General features: G+C 40.5%; 1 protein-coding gene across 12 annotated transcripts in view; it reads left to right on the top strand.

Annotated features, from left to right (window-relative positions):
- Positions 1–21,871, top strand: part of MICAL2 (microtubule associated monooxygenase, calponin and LIM domain containing 2) — a 776,672-nt gene that overhangs the window by 195,106 nt on the left and 559,695 nt on the right. For all 12 annotated transcript variants that reach the window (XR_011201428.1, XR_011201429.1, XM_069223592.1 and 9 more), the window contains exons 3-4: positions 16,403–16,610; positions 20,926–21,042. Coding sequence is in view for 10 of the 12 variants with exons in the window: in XM_069223592.1 (XP_069079693.1) it covers positions 16,403–16,610; positions 20,926–21,042 (325 nt within the window). In the remaining 2 variants the exon portion in view is untranslated. The remainder of the gene's footprint in view (positions 1–16,402; positions 16,611–20,925; positions 21,043–21,871) is intronic.

Genomic DNA, 21,871 nt, shown 5'->3' with positions numbered 1-21,871 from the left:
TGCCAGCATTGCCTGAGTCTCTCGTTGGGAGCCGAAGCAAGTGCACAGTGGCGCAGGCCACGCTATCTTAAGTAGCCAGGCCAAGGTCCTGCTTAGCCTTTCATCCTCTCCATATATTCAGTCCCTAGCGTTTTTACCGAGGTATGCAACCTCTTGCTCTCCAGTCCCTCTAAATGCAAAAGTAGATCAATAAGCTCACTGAAACCTTTAGGGTCATGTCCAACCTCATATACAACTTACCTTCTCACTTGGAGTTCTCAAGCTTGTCAAGCTGAGTAGGAATCGACTTTAATACCCTAGTTTTCTTTCACAGTGATATGCCTCTGATGTAAAGCTTAAAGGTTTCTCAAACTGTCAAGAATGTAGAAAATAACTCACACTTAATTGAAATAAATTCTGATATTGCAGCAGTCATTTCTCCACTGAAAACACTGAGTCCTGGATTGCTCTGAAGGGAAGAACCATTGTCTTTGTTGCGTTAACAGTCTGGGCAGTTTGATACTAAGGATGCCAAGGAAGACTGAGAAGGAATCTGACAAAATACACGGCAGATACAAAATTCTTGTCTGTCCAGGCCAGCCACAGATCTATACATGAGTGAGAGTCATGGATTGTGGAATAGAAGGAGTAAGCTTTAATTAACACTATATAACTGTCAAGCTATCTGAGTCCTGTATTTGACGTATTGTTTGAACATTATGGCAACTGGCTTTCGGCGATTGGAGCTGTTCAAGCCAAGACCTAAAACTAGGTTGATTTCCCCCATACCATACAATGCTGTCATCATGACACTGCCTAGAGTGCCCTACAGTGGCGTAATGCAAAATGATGGGGCTCCCTGCAGAATGTTATGAGGGACCCTGGCGTCTCCCAGATTACACAGATATTCATTGGTCTTGGGCTCACTGGGGGGCCTTCTGAGTGGTTGCAACTCACCGATCCTAAAGGGGCCTGCTCAGGAAAGCAGAGTGTCTTTCTTGAGCGTTTAACTATTTCCTATTCATGCCATTGCACACATTTTACAAGGTAGGCATTGGTAAGGGTGGTAGGACAGTGCTGCGACTTCCCAGATCTGTAGATGTATCTCCCGACTGGGTCAGAATTAAGAGTGCAACCCCATGGGCATAGGAGCTGTATGAGGCAAAATATTTTGAGCACCCCCATATTTACTCAAACTATGATTGTCTTGTCAGGTTGGCATGCATCTCCTCTAGGAGTGCAACCTCAATCCTGTGGCATTCCAGATATGATAAAATTAAACATTTCTTAATGGTGTTGCTCAGACCTCGAATGTTACTAGTCAACATTTTAATGGTCATTAACAGACATAAATGGGCTGAATGATGTGATACATTTCTCAATGTTACATAACTAGGGCTAGGATCTCCAGATGACCATAGTAAAATAATCAGCTCAGGCCATCTAATAAATAGGGAGATAACACAGTGCCTTTTGCTTCCACTACACTTCGTTCTGATCATACAGCAACATCAGTGTCTATTTCTGCTTCTACTTGAGAAGTACCTGGCCACTTCGAAAATCAACCTAAGTATTGTTACTCTGATGGCCTTCCCTTTTTTTCTTTTTTTCTTTTCCTTTTTTCTTCTTTTTTACTCTTTTCCCTGTTTTTTCCCTACCCTTTCCTTTCTTTCCTTCCCTCCCCTTTATCCATACGATAACTGCACTCTTTTCTTGAGCCTTAGAGCCAGACAGTGCGCTTCCAGCATCATGAATATAAGCTCTTAATACACCCATGCACTTGTGCATGAGAGCTATTCACAATGGGCCTACATTTCCCATGAGCTCCCTGTCCCAGGGAGGTGCTGATGATGCGTACCCTTGAAAACGCCGGCCAGATGTCTGACCGGCATTATAATTGCGCTCTTAACACCCGAGCGCTGAGAAAAGTGGCTGAGCAGGGGCCCCGAGTAGGTGTTCCTCAGTGATGCTCCCTTTGACGAAGTAAGTGCCAGGGGCGCACATCCAGGGTTCAATGGAATTTATTTAGTCTCCTACTCTGAGTGGGAGCAGGACAACGATCACCATCTCAAGTCTGCACTAGATTGTTCCAAAATTAGGCACTTGCGTGTGAGGTACACGGGAGGGCGTAGGTCAGAATTTTTAGCTTTAAGGCCACAGAAAAGATCGACAGACTGAGAATTTGGTGAAACTAACATTAGTTTATCCCGTTGATGATATAACGTGTTTTGAATGTGGGCCTCTTTTCACAAAATTAATGTATTAGGATTCTTGGATTTCTTGCTTATAAATTCATATTTCTCTTTTCGCTATACTAAATAATATCACCGATAGCCTCGGTAATCTGAGTCACTCCCTATTCCTAATCCCGCCAGAGCAAGCAGGCTACCACTTAGGCTAGAGGATTTATAGGGAAGTTGCTAGACATGTAGAACCACCCGTGGCATTTGTTTTTCCTTTTCCCCCATGATATCTTCTACAGTGTGTGACTACAAGGGGCATCACTCCTACCCCAGACCATTGGGCTAGCTTCCCTTAAAGTTTAGGTATGAGTATTCTCACGATCCAATGAGAATAAGTGGATGTAAAAAATAACACCTATAGGCACTACATCCACAATAGTGAATAGTTGCATGGTTTGTGATATGCCAGTAGCATGCAAATTGTCACCTTGTTTGCAGGGTTTTGCTGTTGTTTTATGTTAGATGTGCTCACGTATATATAGCCATGAGTGCCTGCCATCTATAGAGCTAGGTCTCATGCTCATTGGTCCTCTTTCCTTTATTATAGGTACCTCCAAATTTGAGTAAATACTCAGGAAGGCCTTGAGTATGTTGCATATGAGCCTCTCACCTTTAAGATAGGATAGGTTCTTCTCCACACTACACTCTCTAGGGATCTCAGGCCCTGAAGAATACCCCAGACCAGTTATGGCTTAGCCTGTGTGCAGAAACATGTTGGCCGTTAGGATTATAGTGACGTAATGAGTCATTACACCCAAGAAACATCCCTTTCTTGTTTTTATTTTACCAGCAGACACAACTATTAACACTATCACACTGGTAATCTGTTAGGTAATTCTATATACATGACTGGATGCCTATATTATCCAGAAAAAATAATTTAAGAACTCCCTCTGAGTTCACTTAACCACAAGGTTGAGTCCGCCCAGGTGGCACTGTCCTACCTGGGTTGGGAGTAGGTGGCCAAATGATGAAGCATGACACTATTATGTGTGTGAGACCACCTATTCCGTTAGGAGGAACCCCTAAGATATGTCTCAAATACACATTTTTCACAACCACTTCTGATTAGACTGGATCACGGCAATAGTGATACCACCACAAACTGCTCTGGTCTTCCTTTCCCCCCATACTCTTTGTGTTCATAGTTTTGATTTTGGGAGGTAGTATAGGGGTTTTAACTCTCCTTGTCTCTCTTTATATGTAAAAACATTCTAAAAGCGGCATTTTCAAAATAGTAATTTAAAATATGATTTAATCTTCAGGTTGGATTTTAAATGCCTATTATTTTATGTCCTTGAATCATGGGCCTAGCTATTCCCAAACCAAAGTTATACATTATAAGGTGTTATAATCTATTCCAGTGCTTTTCTATGGGAGAGCGAGTCTTGCCGCAGTGAAAAATGTCTTTGGTGATTTTTCACTGGCAGGACATGTAAAATTCAAATGCACATGTCCCACTTTTTAAATACCGTGCACCCTACCTTATGGGCACTTACAGTTCACCTTAGGATGACAATGCAGTATTAAAAAGGAATGTTCAGGCCTGGAAAATGTGTATTTTCAGTTCAAATTTGGAGTATGAAAACTGCACAACTAGACTGCAGTGAGGCTTAGAGTCATGTTTTCACTTGTCGCTTTAGTGGTGGCACGATAAGTGCTGCAGTACACTATTGACATTTAACTTAAAGGCCCCGGATACACAGAGTACCATATACTAGAGACTTATAGATAAGTTTAATATGCCAATGCAGTATTAGCCAATTGCACATGTACTTTAGAGGTCAGAACACATACAATGGGCACTGGATGTCAACGCCACAGTGTCCAGAGTCCGTAAGCCATTACTAAACCTAGCAAAAAAAAAGTGGGAGTAAAAGTGAGGGTTATACTGCAAAAAGGCTTTTCCTTAAGCACAGCATTACCCTGCCAGGGATATAAGGTTTATGCGATTGTTTCTGTTATATCGTGTCACTAGTTCCCCTTGCAGCCTCTGATCCCTGATTGTTTTCACTCCCAGTGGCATGTCAGTGATGGTTCCAATGCCTGTTCTGCTTAGTCCTAGCAAATTTCCTCACCTCCATAGGGCAAGTGAAGTATATTGAAAAACCCTCGACCTGTACTTTCAGTTTAGCTAGGTTGATCATTGTATAGCTAGTGTTTGGTCCCCTCAAACTTGTTTTTACCCATTAATCTCTGTCTGGCCTACTTCATGGTGACAATGAAGTTAAGGTACACTGATGATGTAGCTCCATGGAATTCTAGGCACCCCTTTTCACCTGCGATTCTTTACAGCACATCCCTGTCTCTGTAATTTAGAAGTCGTACAATTATAGGGCATGGAGAGGCAGCCAGCGGTGAGTGTAGTCCAAGTGAACTGTGAGCTCTCTCCACAACAAACATCTCCAAAACGTTTGGTCTGTTGGACATCTCAAAGAGTTTCTTGACAAAGAACTCCATCCATCTGGTCTCGGTAGTTTTAACCAAGCTGATAATGCATATATCGTTGTGCTGAGTGTAATTCTGATTCTTCTGTTTTGGCTGCTGTTTTGGTGAGAATGGTGGTCAAGTGAGATATTGTTTTCTTAACTTCTCCCCGACTCATCTACTAGACTGGCCTCATTCAGCCTGTCACTATGCTTGTCAAGCCTGTCTTTCATCTGGTATCATTGAACCATTAGATGATCAGTTGTGCACAAACTAGATGTCACATCTACCAGGAGTTTGAGCAGATCCATGTCTTGGGAGCCTGCTGGCGTTATCTCACTCACGGCATAATCTTTCAGTGGGGTCCGCTCATCAGCATTGTTTTTTGCTGATCACCTGCTGTCAAAGGCAATTTTGATCTGTTTAGGTTCAGTCTTGCCCACAATATAGTAATCATTATACACACGGACAAGAAAAGAAGTAGAAAGGACCTAAGCTAAAGCTCAGTAGCACCACAGAGCAGCCACAGCACTATCGTAGTACGTGGCAGCACCAAAGATTAAGAAGTAGCCAGTACAAAGCATCTGCCAGCCTCATGAGAAGTATGGCAACTATTGTGGCTGACATTTCTCTTTAGGTAAATCAACAATGCACACTGCTCACCACTCTGGGCTATATGGTAGATCCTGACAATTTGCACAGATCAAGGCATGTAGAGCATCAATTATAGTGCCATTAGGTATCAGGAATTTACATCATCGTTGCTAGCTGAAAGAGAAATTAAGTTTTGGTGGTCAGAGGAATTGAGGCCTTCCTGTGGCCTACCACCTGTAATTTTAAATAGGAGTTAGTTTACAGTCTCATGGACCTGGGAGTGTCCTCCCACCCCATTTTCCCAATGAGGCTCCAACACACCTCACATTCCTTCTGGCATCAAATGGATCATTGTTCAGGGCAGAGCAGGATACCCACATGCGAGGACTCTCCGCTGGTCCTCCTGGGCTGCTGTTGCCTCCAAGGCCTAGGGTCATCCCCCAATCCACCAGCCTCTTCAACTGATGGGGACTTGCTGTCATAACCACTGCAGGGTGCTGCAGGAAGCAGCTCCTAAAAATCTGAGCTGGGTGTAAGAATGCTTGCACAAAGGGATCACAGCGTAGCTGTCAAGTACCGAGGCAGGAGCACCTTACAGCTTTTCATACAGAATTGCAGCTATTTACAAGTATTCTCGCAGCTGAGGATTGGAGCGCCCACTCAAGGCAGCAGTCTTGGATGGTAGTCAGCAACTCCGCAAAATATTTCCTGATGTATTGATGGTAGACTGCAGAAAATATGTTCATGTTTAAAGCGGCAATGTTGTGGTTTCTAGAAATTGTTTGGATCCATTCTGTGGACTTACACTATTGTTTTTTATGTGTATTTCTGTTTATGTAGTAGCATCCTTTAACAAAGTGTACCACAGTAACTCGGTTAAAGCGTTTAAGTTTCAAAAGTAGCTCTTGTCAGAGAGGAATTACCCACCCTCATGAGATTTAATTTTAATTCATTTACTTCGAAAACCTGTGAGAGAAACTGCAAGTTTCTTGTTGATATGGAACTGTGATTATTTCTATGTAGGGTGGATACCTCCATATGAAAAGTTTTCTGTTACAACGGGAGAGTTGACCAGATGCTAATTTTTGTAAATCTGCAGCCTAGGTTTTTAAGATTTTGAGCTATAAATGCAAAGAAACATGTTCTACAATACAAAGTGAATGCAGATACAAGGCTGGGCTCTACATATTGTATGTGGTTGCACTGTTTGTCGAGTTGGTGTTGATGATGCTAATTTTGTATTAAATGTTCTTATTTTTCTCTTTGTAGAAGCTTTGTACTTTCTGTCTCTGGGAGTCACTAGCTGGGTCGTGGGGATGGCCGAGGGCAGGGAATCACGGTTCAAATGCTAGACCCATACATGATAACGCTACTTTTCCAGTCGTGGGCTTTCATTTGAACAAAACAGTGAGTTCTAGGACTAGTCTTGGCTCACTATAGTTTGAACCAGTCGTACTAACACCACTGGAAGAAATGATTAGTAAAAGCAAATCCCAGGACTTGAAAATGGTGTGGATGGGAAGCAAGTAATCCGGCCCCCAACCCACACCAAGGGAATGTTTGCAGTGGTTAATATTTTAGAGCGTTTCTTTAGATCTGTTTTGACAATCACACCGTAAAATCTTACGTCAGAAATCTTCTTTTCAAAATATTTCTTTAAGTTTATGTGTTAGTATGATCGAACTCTTTTTAAAAGTGAATAATAAATCACTTTTAACTTTGGTCATTGGCCATGTTCATGCTGCTAAGAACAACTCCATAGCAGCATGGTTTTACACATTTTCTGTTACAAGCATATTTATTGCTCCGAGAAGGGGTGGGGAGAATGTGGCACCATTGACTCTTCCCTGCGATGTAAAATGTGTTTTCTTTCTGTCTGACGCTGACTTTTAGGCCTGGCTTCACAGTGCAGCTGTCTCGAGCCTATCGCTACAATGTCTGTAAAATATATATAGAATATGCTTTTATTTCCCGGTAGAGGAGTAGATCTGTCACTTCCTTTTATAGTTTGTTTAGGTATCATTCTGAGTGATTACTCGGCCACGCATCTTCTGCGATAATATGCAGCTAAGCAGCCTCAAAAAGAAAGTGCCTGACAGCCACGATCCGAATGTCTGCATTTGTCATTGTTTCTTATTTTGGAAAATGTTGGACAGTTTATCCGTGAGAGAAAAATTATGAAACTAAATATAGACAATTGTGAAAGAAAAAAAAAGGAGGAGGGCGGTGGTTTCTAAATATTGCATGACTGAGACGGGACTGCCAGGGATGCATTTGCTTGTCAGAACACCGAGTTCCCATATTACTCATACTGTATTAGGCATGCGCAGAAGAACAGCGACCCAGGCCCTGCTCACATCTGGTCCTGATTCTGTTGTGGTAACTGAGTGCACGGATGTCCTACGTGTTAGTAAAGCGAATGGCATTCCATGTTCGTTGTGTAGACTGCAGGTTTTTTTTTAGGATGGCGCATTCTCATGGAAAGTGATTCATGGTGAGGAATTACTTATTTGTTGCAATTGCTTTTATAGGTTGCACATGAACTGTGAATAGTCAATAACAATGGACGTACTCTACAGGAATGCAGCTATCTTTCTGTTTCAGAAACTAGATTGCCCTTTGATTTTCTAGATCATGTTTCAAAGTTGTAAATGTTTTCATTAATAACAATACTTTTGCTGTTCAGCGGAAACTTCTAATTGACAATAAGTGGTTCAGGGAGAGGCCAGACGATAGCATTCCAATAAGAGTGAAATATAATTGGAACCCTTCTTTCTGACGTTAGAACGGAAATGGCGCAGTGCAAGTTCCTCCAAGGATGCAATCACTGTCTGGCTAAGTGTGAAGCTATGTTTTCTTTGTGACCTAATGTAACTATAGATAAAGTCGAGTACATCATTTCCCCCACAGTGACCAGAACCCTCCGATGAGGTCACGCGTAAACCATAAATCACGCCATGTGGTTGTTACTGAAATGGTTTCGTTTAAGATTTTTCTTGTCCCGGTTGAATCCTTGGAAGTGTGCCATGGTAATAGTCTGCATGTTTTGATGAGAATGCACGATATGGCCATTGCGGTCTGATTACCGCTCTTTGTGTGTACTTTGTACAGTCTACTTATTGTCTGATGGTGAGATGTAAGTGCTGGGACATACATCTGGGCATACCCGTCCCACTGAGTTACATGAATCAAGCTATGCCTGTCTGATGATCCCGAACTAGGCCGAAACTGGTCCTGGGTGCTTATGTTTTGGTCAGGGAGGACATGGCCTGCCAGTTCGGGCTGGGTAAAGACTGATTTGCAAGTGACTGAGTCCAAACTGATGGGTCATGGTGTGCAAAAAAAGGATGGATTGGGATGCAGTTCCAAGTGGTTTCCAGTGGCTGAAATTAATTCAAGTATTCCATCTATCACTTTTTTTGTATACAACATCAGCATGAGCTAATTCTCATGCCGTTTAATGGACCACGTGCTACTTTGTCAGGAGGTAGTTATTATGTTATTGCATTTGTTCCAGTGTCGTATACAGGCTTACGCAAAACCATTCTGCCACCATGTGAAGAATCTGGAGAGAAGCCAAGCAAGTCATTGGCAGAAGAACTGAGAAATAGAGTGTTGACAGTGATCTTTCCTGTCTTTGACACCAATCTGAAAACACAACATAATCTCTCAACACTATACTAAAGAAGCATTTTAATATTTGAGATTATTGGAAGATCTTTAATTGCTTGGCCAAATGTCATTGGTTTTGATATTATAAGTGAGGCATATATAGGCTAAAGCTTCGTACCTTTAGCCTACACAAATGCACAGAGCAAATACAACTGTCCAAATCATACATTTGATAGAATAAAAATGAACTTCTATAAACACATCGGTACTTTATCCTGCATAAGTAAAATTATCAATGAAAAAGTTTCAGGCCTGGTGTACAAGGCACTTTGCAATCGCTTACCATGCTTTTCGCAATATTAGAGTATTTGTGACAACAAAAGGGTTTTTCTTAATATACAAAGTCCACTTTATAAGCTGGAAAAATATTTCCAACTCATAAAAGAGCTTTTGTGATCCTTTCAAAATCACAAATTGGAGGGCCTCTGAGAGGGAAGCCCTCTCCTGTGTCCGATTTGGTGAGCAATGTGTCCATGGTTCATGCCCACAAGTGAGGTCGCAAACCAATAAGTTACCGACCTCTGAGTTGTTTGGTTAATTCATTCACATACAGAACTGTGTCCTTTTGGGAGACCTTCCCTTTTGTGAATCCTGTTGGTAGCCACTGGGAGAGCAGACTTTGCTCCCATTGGTGTTTTTCCCAATAAGATTTTTTTTAAGCAGCGCCTGTGTTTTAATGGGCAAGGGCTGTTTATTTTTTAAGTTTCCTATTTGGGAAATCAAATACTGGGACGGAAGACTGCTGTTCATGGTACGGCCCCATCTCTGTATTTGCAGCTAATCATTGGGGGGGGGGGGGGGGGGGTAGGCTGGGAGGGGGAGTCACAAACTGCCTACACCTAATTTATATTAATTAAGTAGGCCGTTTTGTGAGCATCTGAGACAGGACAATTTGTGATGCTGCCTAATAATTCACATTCGTAACCCAGCTAGTATGCAAATTGCTGTTTTCCCAAACAGAAATTGACTGTTCCCTTTCTGGAATACAAATGCAGAGACCTCTCTCATCACTTATCCAGACTGGTCAGAGGTGCTACTAACGCGCATGATGATATGAAGTTTATCTTTTCTTATTATTGCAATTATTCTCAAATATTTTATAATTTTTGAGGCAGCTCTTGACACTAGTACGTCATGGCTTTTATATATTGTAACTCTAAGTATAAACCTAAAATAATCATAAACCTTTTTAAGCATGGTGCACAATCCACTTTTGGCTTTAGGAGACTAACCAACATTTTATTAGTTCAGAGTTCGTGTAGTGGTTCTCAAATACAGAATCGTCTCATTTACAAAGTAACTGTCAGATATGTGCTCCAGTGAATTCTGGTGTGCGAGGTTCACTTTATCGCTGTATTGCATGTTTTCAATTTTTTTTTTATAAATTCTTGAACCACCTCGAGTCTTGACACAAATGCTTTTTTACATCTCAATAAACCATTCAAATACTAACACTTCCTTTTACTTACTTAGGTAATTATTGAGCAGGTCCTCTCCACAAAGACAGTGGAGTGCTTTACAAAGAACAAGTTGAAATACAGAGAACAAATAACAGTTTACAAAGGGTTGGGAGAGAATAAGGGGAACATACAGTAAGCACAGGAAGAAAACAATCTATTTGGAGAGGAGGATTGCTAAGCTGAAAATGATTTTTGCTGATATGAGTGTTGAGGTCTTTCTTGAAGGGCAGGATGTTCAGATTAGTTCTGAGGACATCAGCAGTAGACTTCCAAAGTCTCGAGGTCAGGGAGGAAAAGGCTTGTTTGGCGATTTTGCTAATCTTCATTTTAGGGATTCTGAGAGGGAAATAGTTTTTCCATCTTGTAGTCCTTTTGCTGCATGTTGTGTGGCTTTTGTCTTTTAGGTAAGAAGGCAGACCAGCAGAGGTGCCTTTTGTGTAATGTAGGCAATTTTGAAATTGATGTGAGCTTCTAGAGGGAGCAGCTTGATTCTTTTGGGCTTGACCCAAGCCGGGCTTCTGGATTTAGAACTGGTCTGAAAGTTGTAATGGAAGTTTTTGGTAGACTAGCTAAGAGAGCATTGCCTTCATAGATTTGTGAGAGTTCAAGGAATGGAACAGTAGTCTTTAAGTACACTGGAGGTGTGTAGCAGGTTTGATTTCCCTATTAAGGTGCTGATGCGAATTTTCTTAGCTTGTTGATGTGTTCATTCAGGCTGAAATTGGAGTGCATGATAAATCCAAGGTATTTCACTGACAGTACTAAGGAGGGTGTGATGCACAAAGAGAGAAGGTAGTCAAGTTATTTTGAGCTGGTTGAGGGGAGATATTTCTAAAGAATAGTAGGAACTCAGTTTTGTTTTGGTTTAGTTTCTAAGGGAAGACTCATCAATTTAATTTGCTCTTTAAGAAAGATTTTAGGAGATGTGTCAGAGGAATTGAGATTATAGCTCAGTGTTATCAGCATAATGATGTAAGGATATATATTTTTTTTATCATGGACCATTGCGCAGTGGCCCCATGTAGAGATAGAAAATGTGTGGTGATATTGGAGAGGAAGAGATTCTGGCAGATCTAAAAGTGACAAATTGAGTTTTCACCGATGGGAAGAATTTGAACAAGTTTAGGAATGTGTCTTTTATGTCCATTCAGGATGATAACATGTTTAACAGCAAGTTGCTGATGATAGTAGTGAAGTCTGCACACAAATCAATAACATCAATAAGCAGGCCTTCACATTACCTAATGTTTTAAGGATATTGTCAGTATTTGGAGAGAGTCTGTCTATGTTACATTTCTATAGGATGCTGTTGTTTGATATATGGTTCAGCAGTTAGTTTGCAACCTCCTATTTGTTGTTTTTCCTAGGAATGTTAGCTTGGCGATGGGTCTAAAATTTTCAAGATTGTTTGGATTGAGATGTGCTTTTTTGAATAGGGATGACATTAGGACGGATGCGGATTGAGTTGGTTGCTTGTAAGATGCCTTCCTCTAGAGTGAAACTGATTATCTTGAGGTGAATGGGACCAGTGTCCACAGAACATAGTTTGATTAGTGATGCTGGTATAGGTTTTATGAATGCATAGAAGGATTCCTCAAAGAGATGATCTTAGTAAGTCAAGATCTAGAGGAAGGAAGGATGACTATGTAGTTCTGATCATCAAGATGCCTCAAAAATGTAAACAGTGATTAAAAAGAAAAGGCAAAAACTGAAATTCCTTAACTAGAATGCAGTGAAGCGGCAGTTGTCAAATAATGCCAGAGGCTCCTAGTAGTGATTCCCACCACTACTATGAATCATTTAAAAGTTTGATTCTCCAGCACCAAGTAGAACTAGCAGCAACCTTGTGAAGGTGATTTATCTTTGAATGAAAAAGCAGGAAGGTAGAGCTTACCGTAAGCAAGGTTATTATATGATCTTTGGTGTTGAGATTTAAAACCTTGAAGCACTAGTGTCAGGAGGTGACTCAAAAAATGTTTGAAATGATTGGAAATAGAATCAACATGTTGGATTTCATTAGCTAGAATGTATTATCAGGTTGCACTGACATCTGAAATGATGCCACAATTTCAGTTCTTCTGCCTCATAGTCCAAATCTGTATCTGAAACATTGAAAATATAAATTTAAAGATACAAGAAATCAGATGTATAACTGCATGGGTTGTCTATTTCTGCAGCTCCATTCAAAATGCACTTTAAGAGAAACCTGGATTGATGCTCTCTTTCCTGTGACATACAAATCCTATGCTTTAACTTGAACCTGAATTGAGCTTTAGAAATTGTAATTCTCTCTAGATGTTTTCCTTGTGCATTGCTAGAATATGGTAAAGAATTGTAGCATCCTTGAACATTCAGAAATTGAGTTTAGTGATGTTGGCGAAGGCATGAGTTTGAAGTTGGTGATCGCAAACTTAGTTTTCAAATACAGGGCACACTGACAATGGGTTGTAAGCCCCAGCATTCAGCATTTTATTATGGGATACTGATGAAAGGCTTTTTACTGGCCCTTTGTAGTCTTGCTGGTTGGGTACTCAGCACAATTTTCCATACTCTTTATTATGACATTATGGTAAATTGAGTTAAACTCCAAATAGAGTTAAAGCAACACAAGGTCTATTCTATTTTCATCACCTAGTGTCTGCCGAAGATATTCATGGTCATATGGACTGGCCTGGTCTTGATGTGATCATTTCTACAGGGCACTAGTCTACAGGAACTCGTTAGCAAATTATTTTCTATTTATGTGCTACCTGGTCCTATTGCCCTCTATTGGTCCTAAGCACTCTTACCAGACCCCTGTAATAGTGTCCTAGATGAATCATATAGAATAGACCCTTTTTTACTGTTCATTCAGACACTATCAAGTTTCTCTGTAAGAGTCAATCTGGTTTTCAGGATAACTACATGCAAATTTCTTTCATTAATGTTAGTGCTGTATTACCTTTGTGGACATGAGTTATTCATCTCTGTTCTAGGTGTTTTACCTTTCAAAATCCATTATGTCTGTAACTCATTGATGTAGTTCATTGAGATACAACTTGGATAATGCCACTTTAGTTGGGATCTCCTAGTGACATAGAAAATGGAAGCATTGTCACCTGGAATCTTTCTGCTGTGACTGGTGACTCTTTATCCTGCTGGGACTGAAGAGCATAGTAGTCTGTTTAATTATAAGACCTTCATTTGCATCTATCTCCTTATGTGTTGACCATTACATTTCCACATGGTTTAAGAATGTAGATTGCAATTAAAATCCAGCAGAAACATGCATTGAAGGGTGTGCATGATTTGTGATCTACGAATAAAGTATCTAGGGCAATGCTGATCATTAGATGATGGCATTAGGAATGCATTGATGAGTCACATTAATTCCCACTGTTAGTTTAACTTGAACTGTATTTATTTATGTATGCGATATGGCATCAGCAGCTATTGATATTATAATGGTTTCCAACAGCAATAAAGGTGATGGAAAAAGTGTTATACATTTGTTTTGAAATATCTTGCCTCAATCATCAAAGGCTACCTTTGTCTCAGTGCTGGATATTCAACATATACTCATGCTAGAACTGCCCTAACGTTGATAGAAATGATTGTCTCAGGCCTTTATTCTCCCACATCCAGTATATTGATGTGATAACACCACTCTGGAAAATGCGGATTCTGTGGGCTTGGTTTTGGGTTTTCCATGTTGCAATATTATTCCACCATTCTGAGTTCCACAGCTCTTGAATTCCGAAACTTGGTAACCTTTTCCTGGAAAATAACTCCTGGTGTTTGTAGTAATTTCACAAAAATTGTAGTCCAATTTTCGCACACGAAGTGAGATTATTAGGCACTCGGCCTGCAGTCTCAAGTTGTATATGTCCTGCAGCTATTTATTGACTTGTAATATCATTACAATGCACATCCTTGGCTAGTTTTATTAATTTCACTAGTTACATTGTTTCTGGAAAACTATGAAAGGCAATGTTTATCTATGTTTGGGACTTATAAATCATAATAAATATGACCATGAAGGTCACTCAAATTCCAAATGACAGTCTTTGATATTTGGTATCCTGTGAATTAAGATATGTGATATGAACTGTTTAGATTTCTTTAGAATCCAAATGTTGCTTAAGGCATATTAAAAGCCGTCATATTGATTGCTTAGGCAGTTCCTACAGGAGGTGGGGAGTGTTGGGGGAAAAAAACTATTTAATTTTTTTATGGGAAAAAATTAAAAGGAATCTAAAGAGGGGTGTTTTTAATCTATAAAACAATAACCTTTTTTTTTGCCTTGAGACAGTTGTCCCAATATCTCTCTAACATAGAAAGTGATACTTGTAATAAGATGGAACTAGAGTCTAGTACCTTGAAACCTTTCAGTTTTGATGCACTTTTAAATTCGGGCAGCATGCACACCAAATTCAACTGAACCAAATCTACTGTTACTTGTATTACTTTTTATGAACTGCCACTGAAGCAGTTAAATAAGCAAGTATATCCTCGTAAAGAATCTACAATTTGATAACACCCAACCTTTAAACATATTCTGGTTCTACTTTATTTGTGTGGGGATATTTCAGTTAGATAAAATCATGAATAATGGATCACTGTTCTCTTTTAGCCATTTAAAATTCAAATACATATTGTAGTCTTGTGCCGAAAGAATAAATAATATTTAAAAATAAATAATTGATAAGATTAGTGATGTGCATCTATTTAGCTTCCAGCCCTAACTTTTTCAGGACCTGAAAAAGGAGGTGGTTTTGGCCTGTGTTATTCATATGTTTCTGGGAACCTATGGTGAGGGGAACTCATTGAGACCTTTAAATAATTCACAGGAATCAGGTCTTGAGGAACAAATAACAGATACATTTTGATCTAAAATGCTTAAGGCAGACTTTAGTTTCTCACTTTATCTACCAATAACTTCAATACAGCAAAAAATCCCCCTTCCAAAATATTGGATGGCGATGGAACTTTTCCACCTGGGCCTGTTAAATTTTGGACATTTCACAGCCTTGTCAGTGGTCTAATACATATGATGCATGCCTGCTAAAGAGTAAAACAGATTTGGAGAGTGAAATTCTCTAAGATCTCATTAGTTTTGGTAGTACTAATCGCTAAAACTTTGATTACTCTGGGTTATGATGATAAAATTACTCAAGAATCCTTAGTCAATTACTATGGAAAGCACTAATCATTGCAAAGAGTTTCATTTTGACAATATGTAAGATCAGTAAGCTCCCTAACGAGGATTAATAGTTTTTGACATGTTGCCCCGAACATCATTTGCAAAGTTTTTACATAAAAAGAAACAGGCTACATATTTGAGAACCTATGAAAACAGTTTCTTGAAAAGTGTGTATAATGAAGTACACATTACACAAACATTCTACAGCTCTTGCTGCTGTGTAGCTACCCCTCCTTTTACTCCTTTCCACTTTCCTTGTGTGCTCACCTACATTCTTGTACTGCCCATTTTCGGCATCAGTTGATGATAAAGATCTACATATAAGAATATATGTGATACAAGTAATGCCATATCCTATATATTTCCTTATTACTGCATACTGTAGCTATTAGATGTAATTCTCCAATATACATCGTTCATAATTTTAATTTGATTTTAAACTTAACGGTCACTATCTGTACGTTTATGTGGAATTGGTGCTAATTGTTTGAAATATTAACAGAATGTTAAAAAATCCATAATATTCTGCTGGAAATTATTTAACATTGAAGCCACCTTCTCAGAAGCATGCTAATGTTTTCTAAGTTGACAAACTTCTGCCACATTTTTATGAGTTTTTTATTAAATAAATAGCTGTGTATTTATTATAAGCAAACAATATGAAGAGCATGTGTTGATACATGACGGAATCATGAAAGCCAACTAAATAAAGAAAGTGCATTGTGAAAAAATGCATTGTGAATAAATCTTGTTCAGGGGTAGGTCTGTTTTAGTTCTAGTCTGAATTGTGTCTGTACAGGTAGCACTGGAGATATTTTGACTACTTGTGAATGTTTTTTTTTCAGTGTTTAATCATTGGGGGTGGACCATGCGGCCTAAGGACTGCCATAGAGCTCGCCTCTCTAGGAGCCAAAGCTGTGGTTGTGGAGAAGAGGGACACCTTTTCCAGAAACAACGTGCTTCATTTGTGGCCTTTTACCATACATGACCTGAGGAGTCTTGGCGCCAAAAAGTTCTATGGGAAGTTCTGCGCCGGATCCATTGATCACATTAGTGAGTATTATGCCACTTCTATTTCATTCTCAGAGCTGCTCTCAGCATTGCCTATGAGTATCACGCACAGAGGCGGGGCTAGCTGAGCCTGTGTTTTAGCCCATTGTTTGATGGTACTAAGGAGGTTCTATTTACACGTGTGGTTACACAATGTAAAAGCCTTGCAGTGGTAAATGTTGGAACTGATCATTAAAAGTTATGTCATTGACCACACTGTCCGTGTTTAGTTGTTTTCTTTAAGCAATACAATAGAAAAACGTGTGGTTGGCATTGATGGTCTGTGTCAAAAACCAGAATGACAGGCTTTGCATGGATAAGCCTGAGAGGGGCATTCTAAACCTAAGGTGGTTGGCGGCTAATTGGATGGAAACATTTTAAGTAAACAGTAAATGTGCACTAAGATGCTTCGCAGTGTGGATTTGACAGCATTGCCTTTTATGGTGGGGGATCCTGTACAGAGAAAATGGCTCGAGTCTTCCTAACTTATTTACTGGTGGTGAAGTGCTCATGTTTTTATTATTTTCTTTGTTCTTTTCTGTGTGTGTGTGTATGTATATATATATATGTATATGTGTGTGTGTGTGTATATGTGTATATATATATATATATATATATATATACACACACACATATATATATATATACACATATATATATATATACTTACCCTCCCACAAACCCATTAAAGTTTTGTGAGCTGTCCAAGCAGTGCTAAATTTGAGACCGTGATTTCCGGCACTTGTTTTGGGGGGTCGGCACTTAGTTTTCAGCATCAGGCATTTACTGTGAGCAAAAGACACATATGGGAAAGTGCTTGGAAGAGAATAAAGAAAAGCGTCTCAAAGGGAGAAAGCAGAAAGCTTCACGAGTGAGCTGAAGGGGCAGGAAGTGGCTGTAAATGGATGAAAGAGGCCCGAGATGGCTTCTGGATTACGCTGCCTCAGTATTCCCTGTGCCCACATTTAATTGCAGCAGCCGTGTGTTTCAAAGAAGAGCGTAGATCACCGGCACGTTTTATTTACGAATTAAGCACTGCTTCTAAGTGATGTTGCCAAATGTTAGTTAGTATCTGCTTATTTGGTACTTTCTTGCAACAGTGTTCCGGTGTGTGAAGGAGCTCATTAAATGCTAGTACTCTGTATCCAGAGTTCTGTAACTAATCCTTACCTGACTGGTTGGATACTTGCTTTTTAGACTGTGGCTCAGCCAGGGGTACCTTCTATGCATTAGTATGTATCCGCAGTGTTTCCACTTCTCTAGGGGCCGTACTGTTAGTTTTACCTGTGTTTTTCTTGATGCCTACGTAGGGACTGTTTGTGGCCAAACAAGGATCTGTGGACTCACAAACATTCAAATGCAAACACAGTAGGAATTAAATGCATCTTCTGTTGACACAATTGCACTTTATAAGGTTTCCCCAAAATGCAATTTCATAGCTTGCTGCCCTTCCACAATATTACCGCAGCTCAGCAAATGGAATCGCACAAGTACACGCTCCAGAAATGGTGACGATAGCTGAAAAAATCGTTACACAAGGAGGTCTTTTAACAGTGCACCTGTGGTTTTCTGATCAAGTATTTGGCTTAGTTACTTTATATTCCATCTACCCATGAAGTGGATCAATTAAAGATCTTCCAACTTTTTACATTGTGAGCACCTGGACTAGTGTTCTGTCCTGCACCCCATGTGCCATTATAGACCGTAAAAAGCAAGTTACATTTGCCTGATCCCATGGGCCTCTTCTCATTCACTTGCTATGAGAACGGGAACACATATTGTAAAAAAATCCGTCTTTAAATGTTTCACACACAATGCTTGGAATGGAAAAGGTAGTGAACCATTGTGTCTTACTTTATAGTTTATCATTTCATATGTTTATGTTTTCTAAATATTGCATAAAGAATTTTCAGATTTGCAAGTGTCACTAGAGTACAAAGTTTGCATTTGCGCCCAATGGGATATTGTCCAGCTTCTGCACCCTGCCTCATTTAGTACTCTGCGCCAAAAATATGGTTGACTCTTTCTAGCCACATAACTCTGGAGCTTGGACTGTCCTTTCACTCTAAGATTCGTTCGTAAAGGGACCTAGAAAGGAATGGACCAGAGCCTGACGGTTGTATGATGGAACCACGCATGCAGCAACCACGCATGCCTGCACAATGCGGTCGGAACAAGGACCGTGTTGTTTCCAGGCATGCCTTTACCACTCATGCCTCTACAATGATTTTTCATTGTAAAGGCATGTGTGGAAACGGCATGCTTGGTTGTCGCATGCCACCCCCGCCCTAAAAACAAAAGTACCCAAACCCCCACCCTTAAAAACTACCCCAATACCGCCACCCACCCTGAGCCCTTAAACCAAAACCCAACCCCTAAAAACAAAATGACCCGATCCCCCCACCCTGCCTGTAAAAACAGAAGTACCCCGACCTCCCACCTTGAAAAACTACCCCGATACCCCCACCCACCCAGAGCCCTAAAACCGACCCCCACCCCAAAAATAAAACAACCCAACCTCTAAAAACAAAATTACATCAACCTCCCACCCACACCTCTAAAAATAGAAGTACCCCGACCCCCCACCTCTAAAAACTACCCCGATACCCCTCACCCACCTTGAACCCTAAAACTGACCCCTACCCCCAAACATAAAACTACCCAACCCCTAAAAACAAAATTACCCCACCTGGCTTGAATACAAAATTACCCCAACCCCCCCCCTCAGCCCGTAAAAACCGACTCCCCCACCCACCCTAAATACAAAATTACCCCTACCCCACCCCTACAAACCCACCCCCAGCCCTAAATTGAAGATTACCCTGACCCCCCACCCCTAATAACACACCCACCTGCAATACAAAATTACCCCAACCCCCCACCCCCACCCCTAAAATCCCGACCTCCCCACCTGCCCTGAATACAAAATTACCCCACACCCCACCCCTAAAAACCTGACCCCCCACCTGCCCTAAATACAAAATTACCCTGACCCCACACCCCCACCCCTAATAACCCACTCCCAACCTGCCACAAATACAAAATTACCCCAACCCCCGCCCCTTAAAACCCGACCCGCCCTAAATACAAAATTACCCCGACCCCCACCACTTAAAACCTGCCCCCACCCACCCTAAAAACATAATTACCCCAAACACCTAAGTACAAAATTACCTTGACCCTCTACCCTGCCCCTAAAAGCCCGAACCCCCCACCCTCCCTAATACAAAATTATCCCGACCCCCTGCCCCTAAAAACCCAATCCAACAAAATTACACAATCCCCACCCCTAAAACCAAAATAACACCAACCCCCACCCCACCCTAAAAACCATAGAACCGACCCCCACCCCTTAAAAAATAAAATAACCTAACTACCCCAACCCCTTCACCCCCGCGCCCACCCCTAAAATCTACCCCCAACCCTACCCCACCTCTTCTTACCTGACCGCGTCCTCTCCCAATGGATCTTCCTTTTCTCTGCCTTAAACACACATGTGCGTTGTTCAGCACATGCGTGGTTAAGGCAGAGAAAAATGTCTGCGTTGTTCAGGCAAGCGTTGTTCTGCTTGCGTGTACAATGCAGGCGTGGTTCTGGACGCGTTGTTCCGGATCTTTCCCGAGCCTGACTGTTTTGTTTATTTCAATTAGTGGGAGATCTTAGGATTCACGTAGAGACATCCTCACAGTAAATTGGTATTTGTAGTTGGATATTCACTATAACATCTTACAAACAACTAACGGGACTATAGTCAGATGCTGTTAAGCAAAACATATTATAAACACATACCTTTCATAAGTGTATCTTGATTGGGAAGCATTAGAAAGTAAGATACAGTCACCACTCTCATAAGCAATGTGTTTGATGAGAAGTCCCTCTGAACTGGTACTGCTAATCATATAATGCATAAAATACTACTTAAAAATAGCCAGGTTTATAACATACAACTATATTGAAATCAATTTAAGAAGTAATAATGCATATAATGCAATAGTGCATTGATATTAATCAATTTGATTTGTATTGGATCAGTGGATATCTTCCACCTAATTAATATAGTAACTCGTAGTATAAAGGAAAGGATCTGGTAAAGAAACAGGAAAATAACAACAGGTCCATTTCATGTGTAGAGAGTACATACTCAAGTTCCTGGTTCACTATAAGCATTTTATAAACCAGGACTTCACTTTTATTATACTGCCCTGATTAAACAACAAATTTGTTGAACAGAATTACACTTTGTTTTGCTGTGACATATTGCAATTTGAAATCGTTTTGAAAATATTCAGTGTTTTTCTTTGTTCTTTTCTGTGTCTAGGTATACGACAACTTCAGCTAATTCTTTTCAAAGTTGCGCTTTTGCTTGGCGTGGAGATCCATGTGAATTTGGAGTTTGTGAAGGTCTTGGAACCTCCAGAAGACCAGGAGAACCAAAGTACGGCCAGTTTTCTATGATTACAAAAGCAGCAATGCTTAACATCTGCATCCATGGACCTCCACGGATTGATTATTATTCTAGTTCAGTTCAGCTCATGGCTAAAAGCAGGAGCACCCCCCATATTTTATGCTTTTAGGGCTTGTGATCCCACTTCTAATAAGCTGTGAAAGATTAACCCATTGTATTATGATAGCTCTCTTCATGATCCAGGAGACTGGCAGTTTCCTGTTACTACTGCCTCGTTCCATTCCTCATCCTAGTCCTTGCAAACTTGAGATGATTTCAACTCTTGCAATGTCACTTTCTTGCACAGTTTTAACTATCATGCAGGTCTCCACCCCTACTTCATGGATGGAATGCAGGATGCAAATATCAGGACGAGAAGGGAGAATGAACTGTGATAAATGTTGGTGATTATTCCAACCAGGAACCCAAAATGCATTGGCCTAAACAGGCTCTTGGCCTAGTCCCCTTACCAACTTGCAGATGTAGTGGACTTCCACCAGTGTTCAAGAGACCATTCAATGCCTCACAATGTTCCTTTTGTTTACTGTACTTTGCTCTCTGCTTGCCTACTCAACAGGGGAGTAGCTTGGTCAGTAAGATTGGTGTGTGAGGGGATGAGCTTCAGATTTCCCTTGTCCCTTCAGTCTTGTTGGTTACTATACATTATATGAGAAGGAGGGCAGGGGGGGGGGGGCTTAAGGAGCAGAAGGAAGGGAGAGGAATGCAGATTGTGAGGGGTACCTATAACTCAATATTTTGTAAAATAACCATTTTAAGACCTGTAAAACAGAGACAGAGTGTGTTTTTCTCTGCATGTGTA

The sequence above is a fragment of the Pleurodeles waltl genome, chromosome 3_1, assembly GCF_031143425.1.
Source record: "Pleurodeles waltl isolate 20211129_DDA chromosome 3_1, aPleWal1.hap1.20221129, whole genome shotgun sequence".
Lineage (NCBI taxonomy): Eukaryota > Metazoa > Chordata > Amphibia > Caudata > Salamandridae > Pleurodeles > Pleurodeles waltl.
This window is presented reverse-complemented; position numbering and strand designations above follow the sequence as displayed.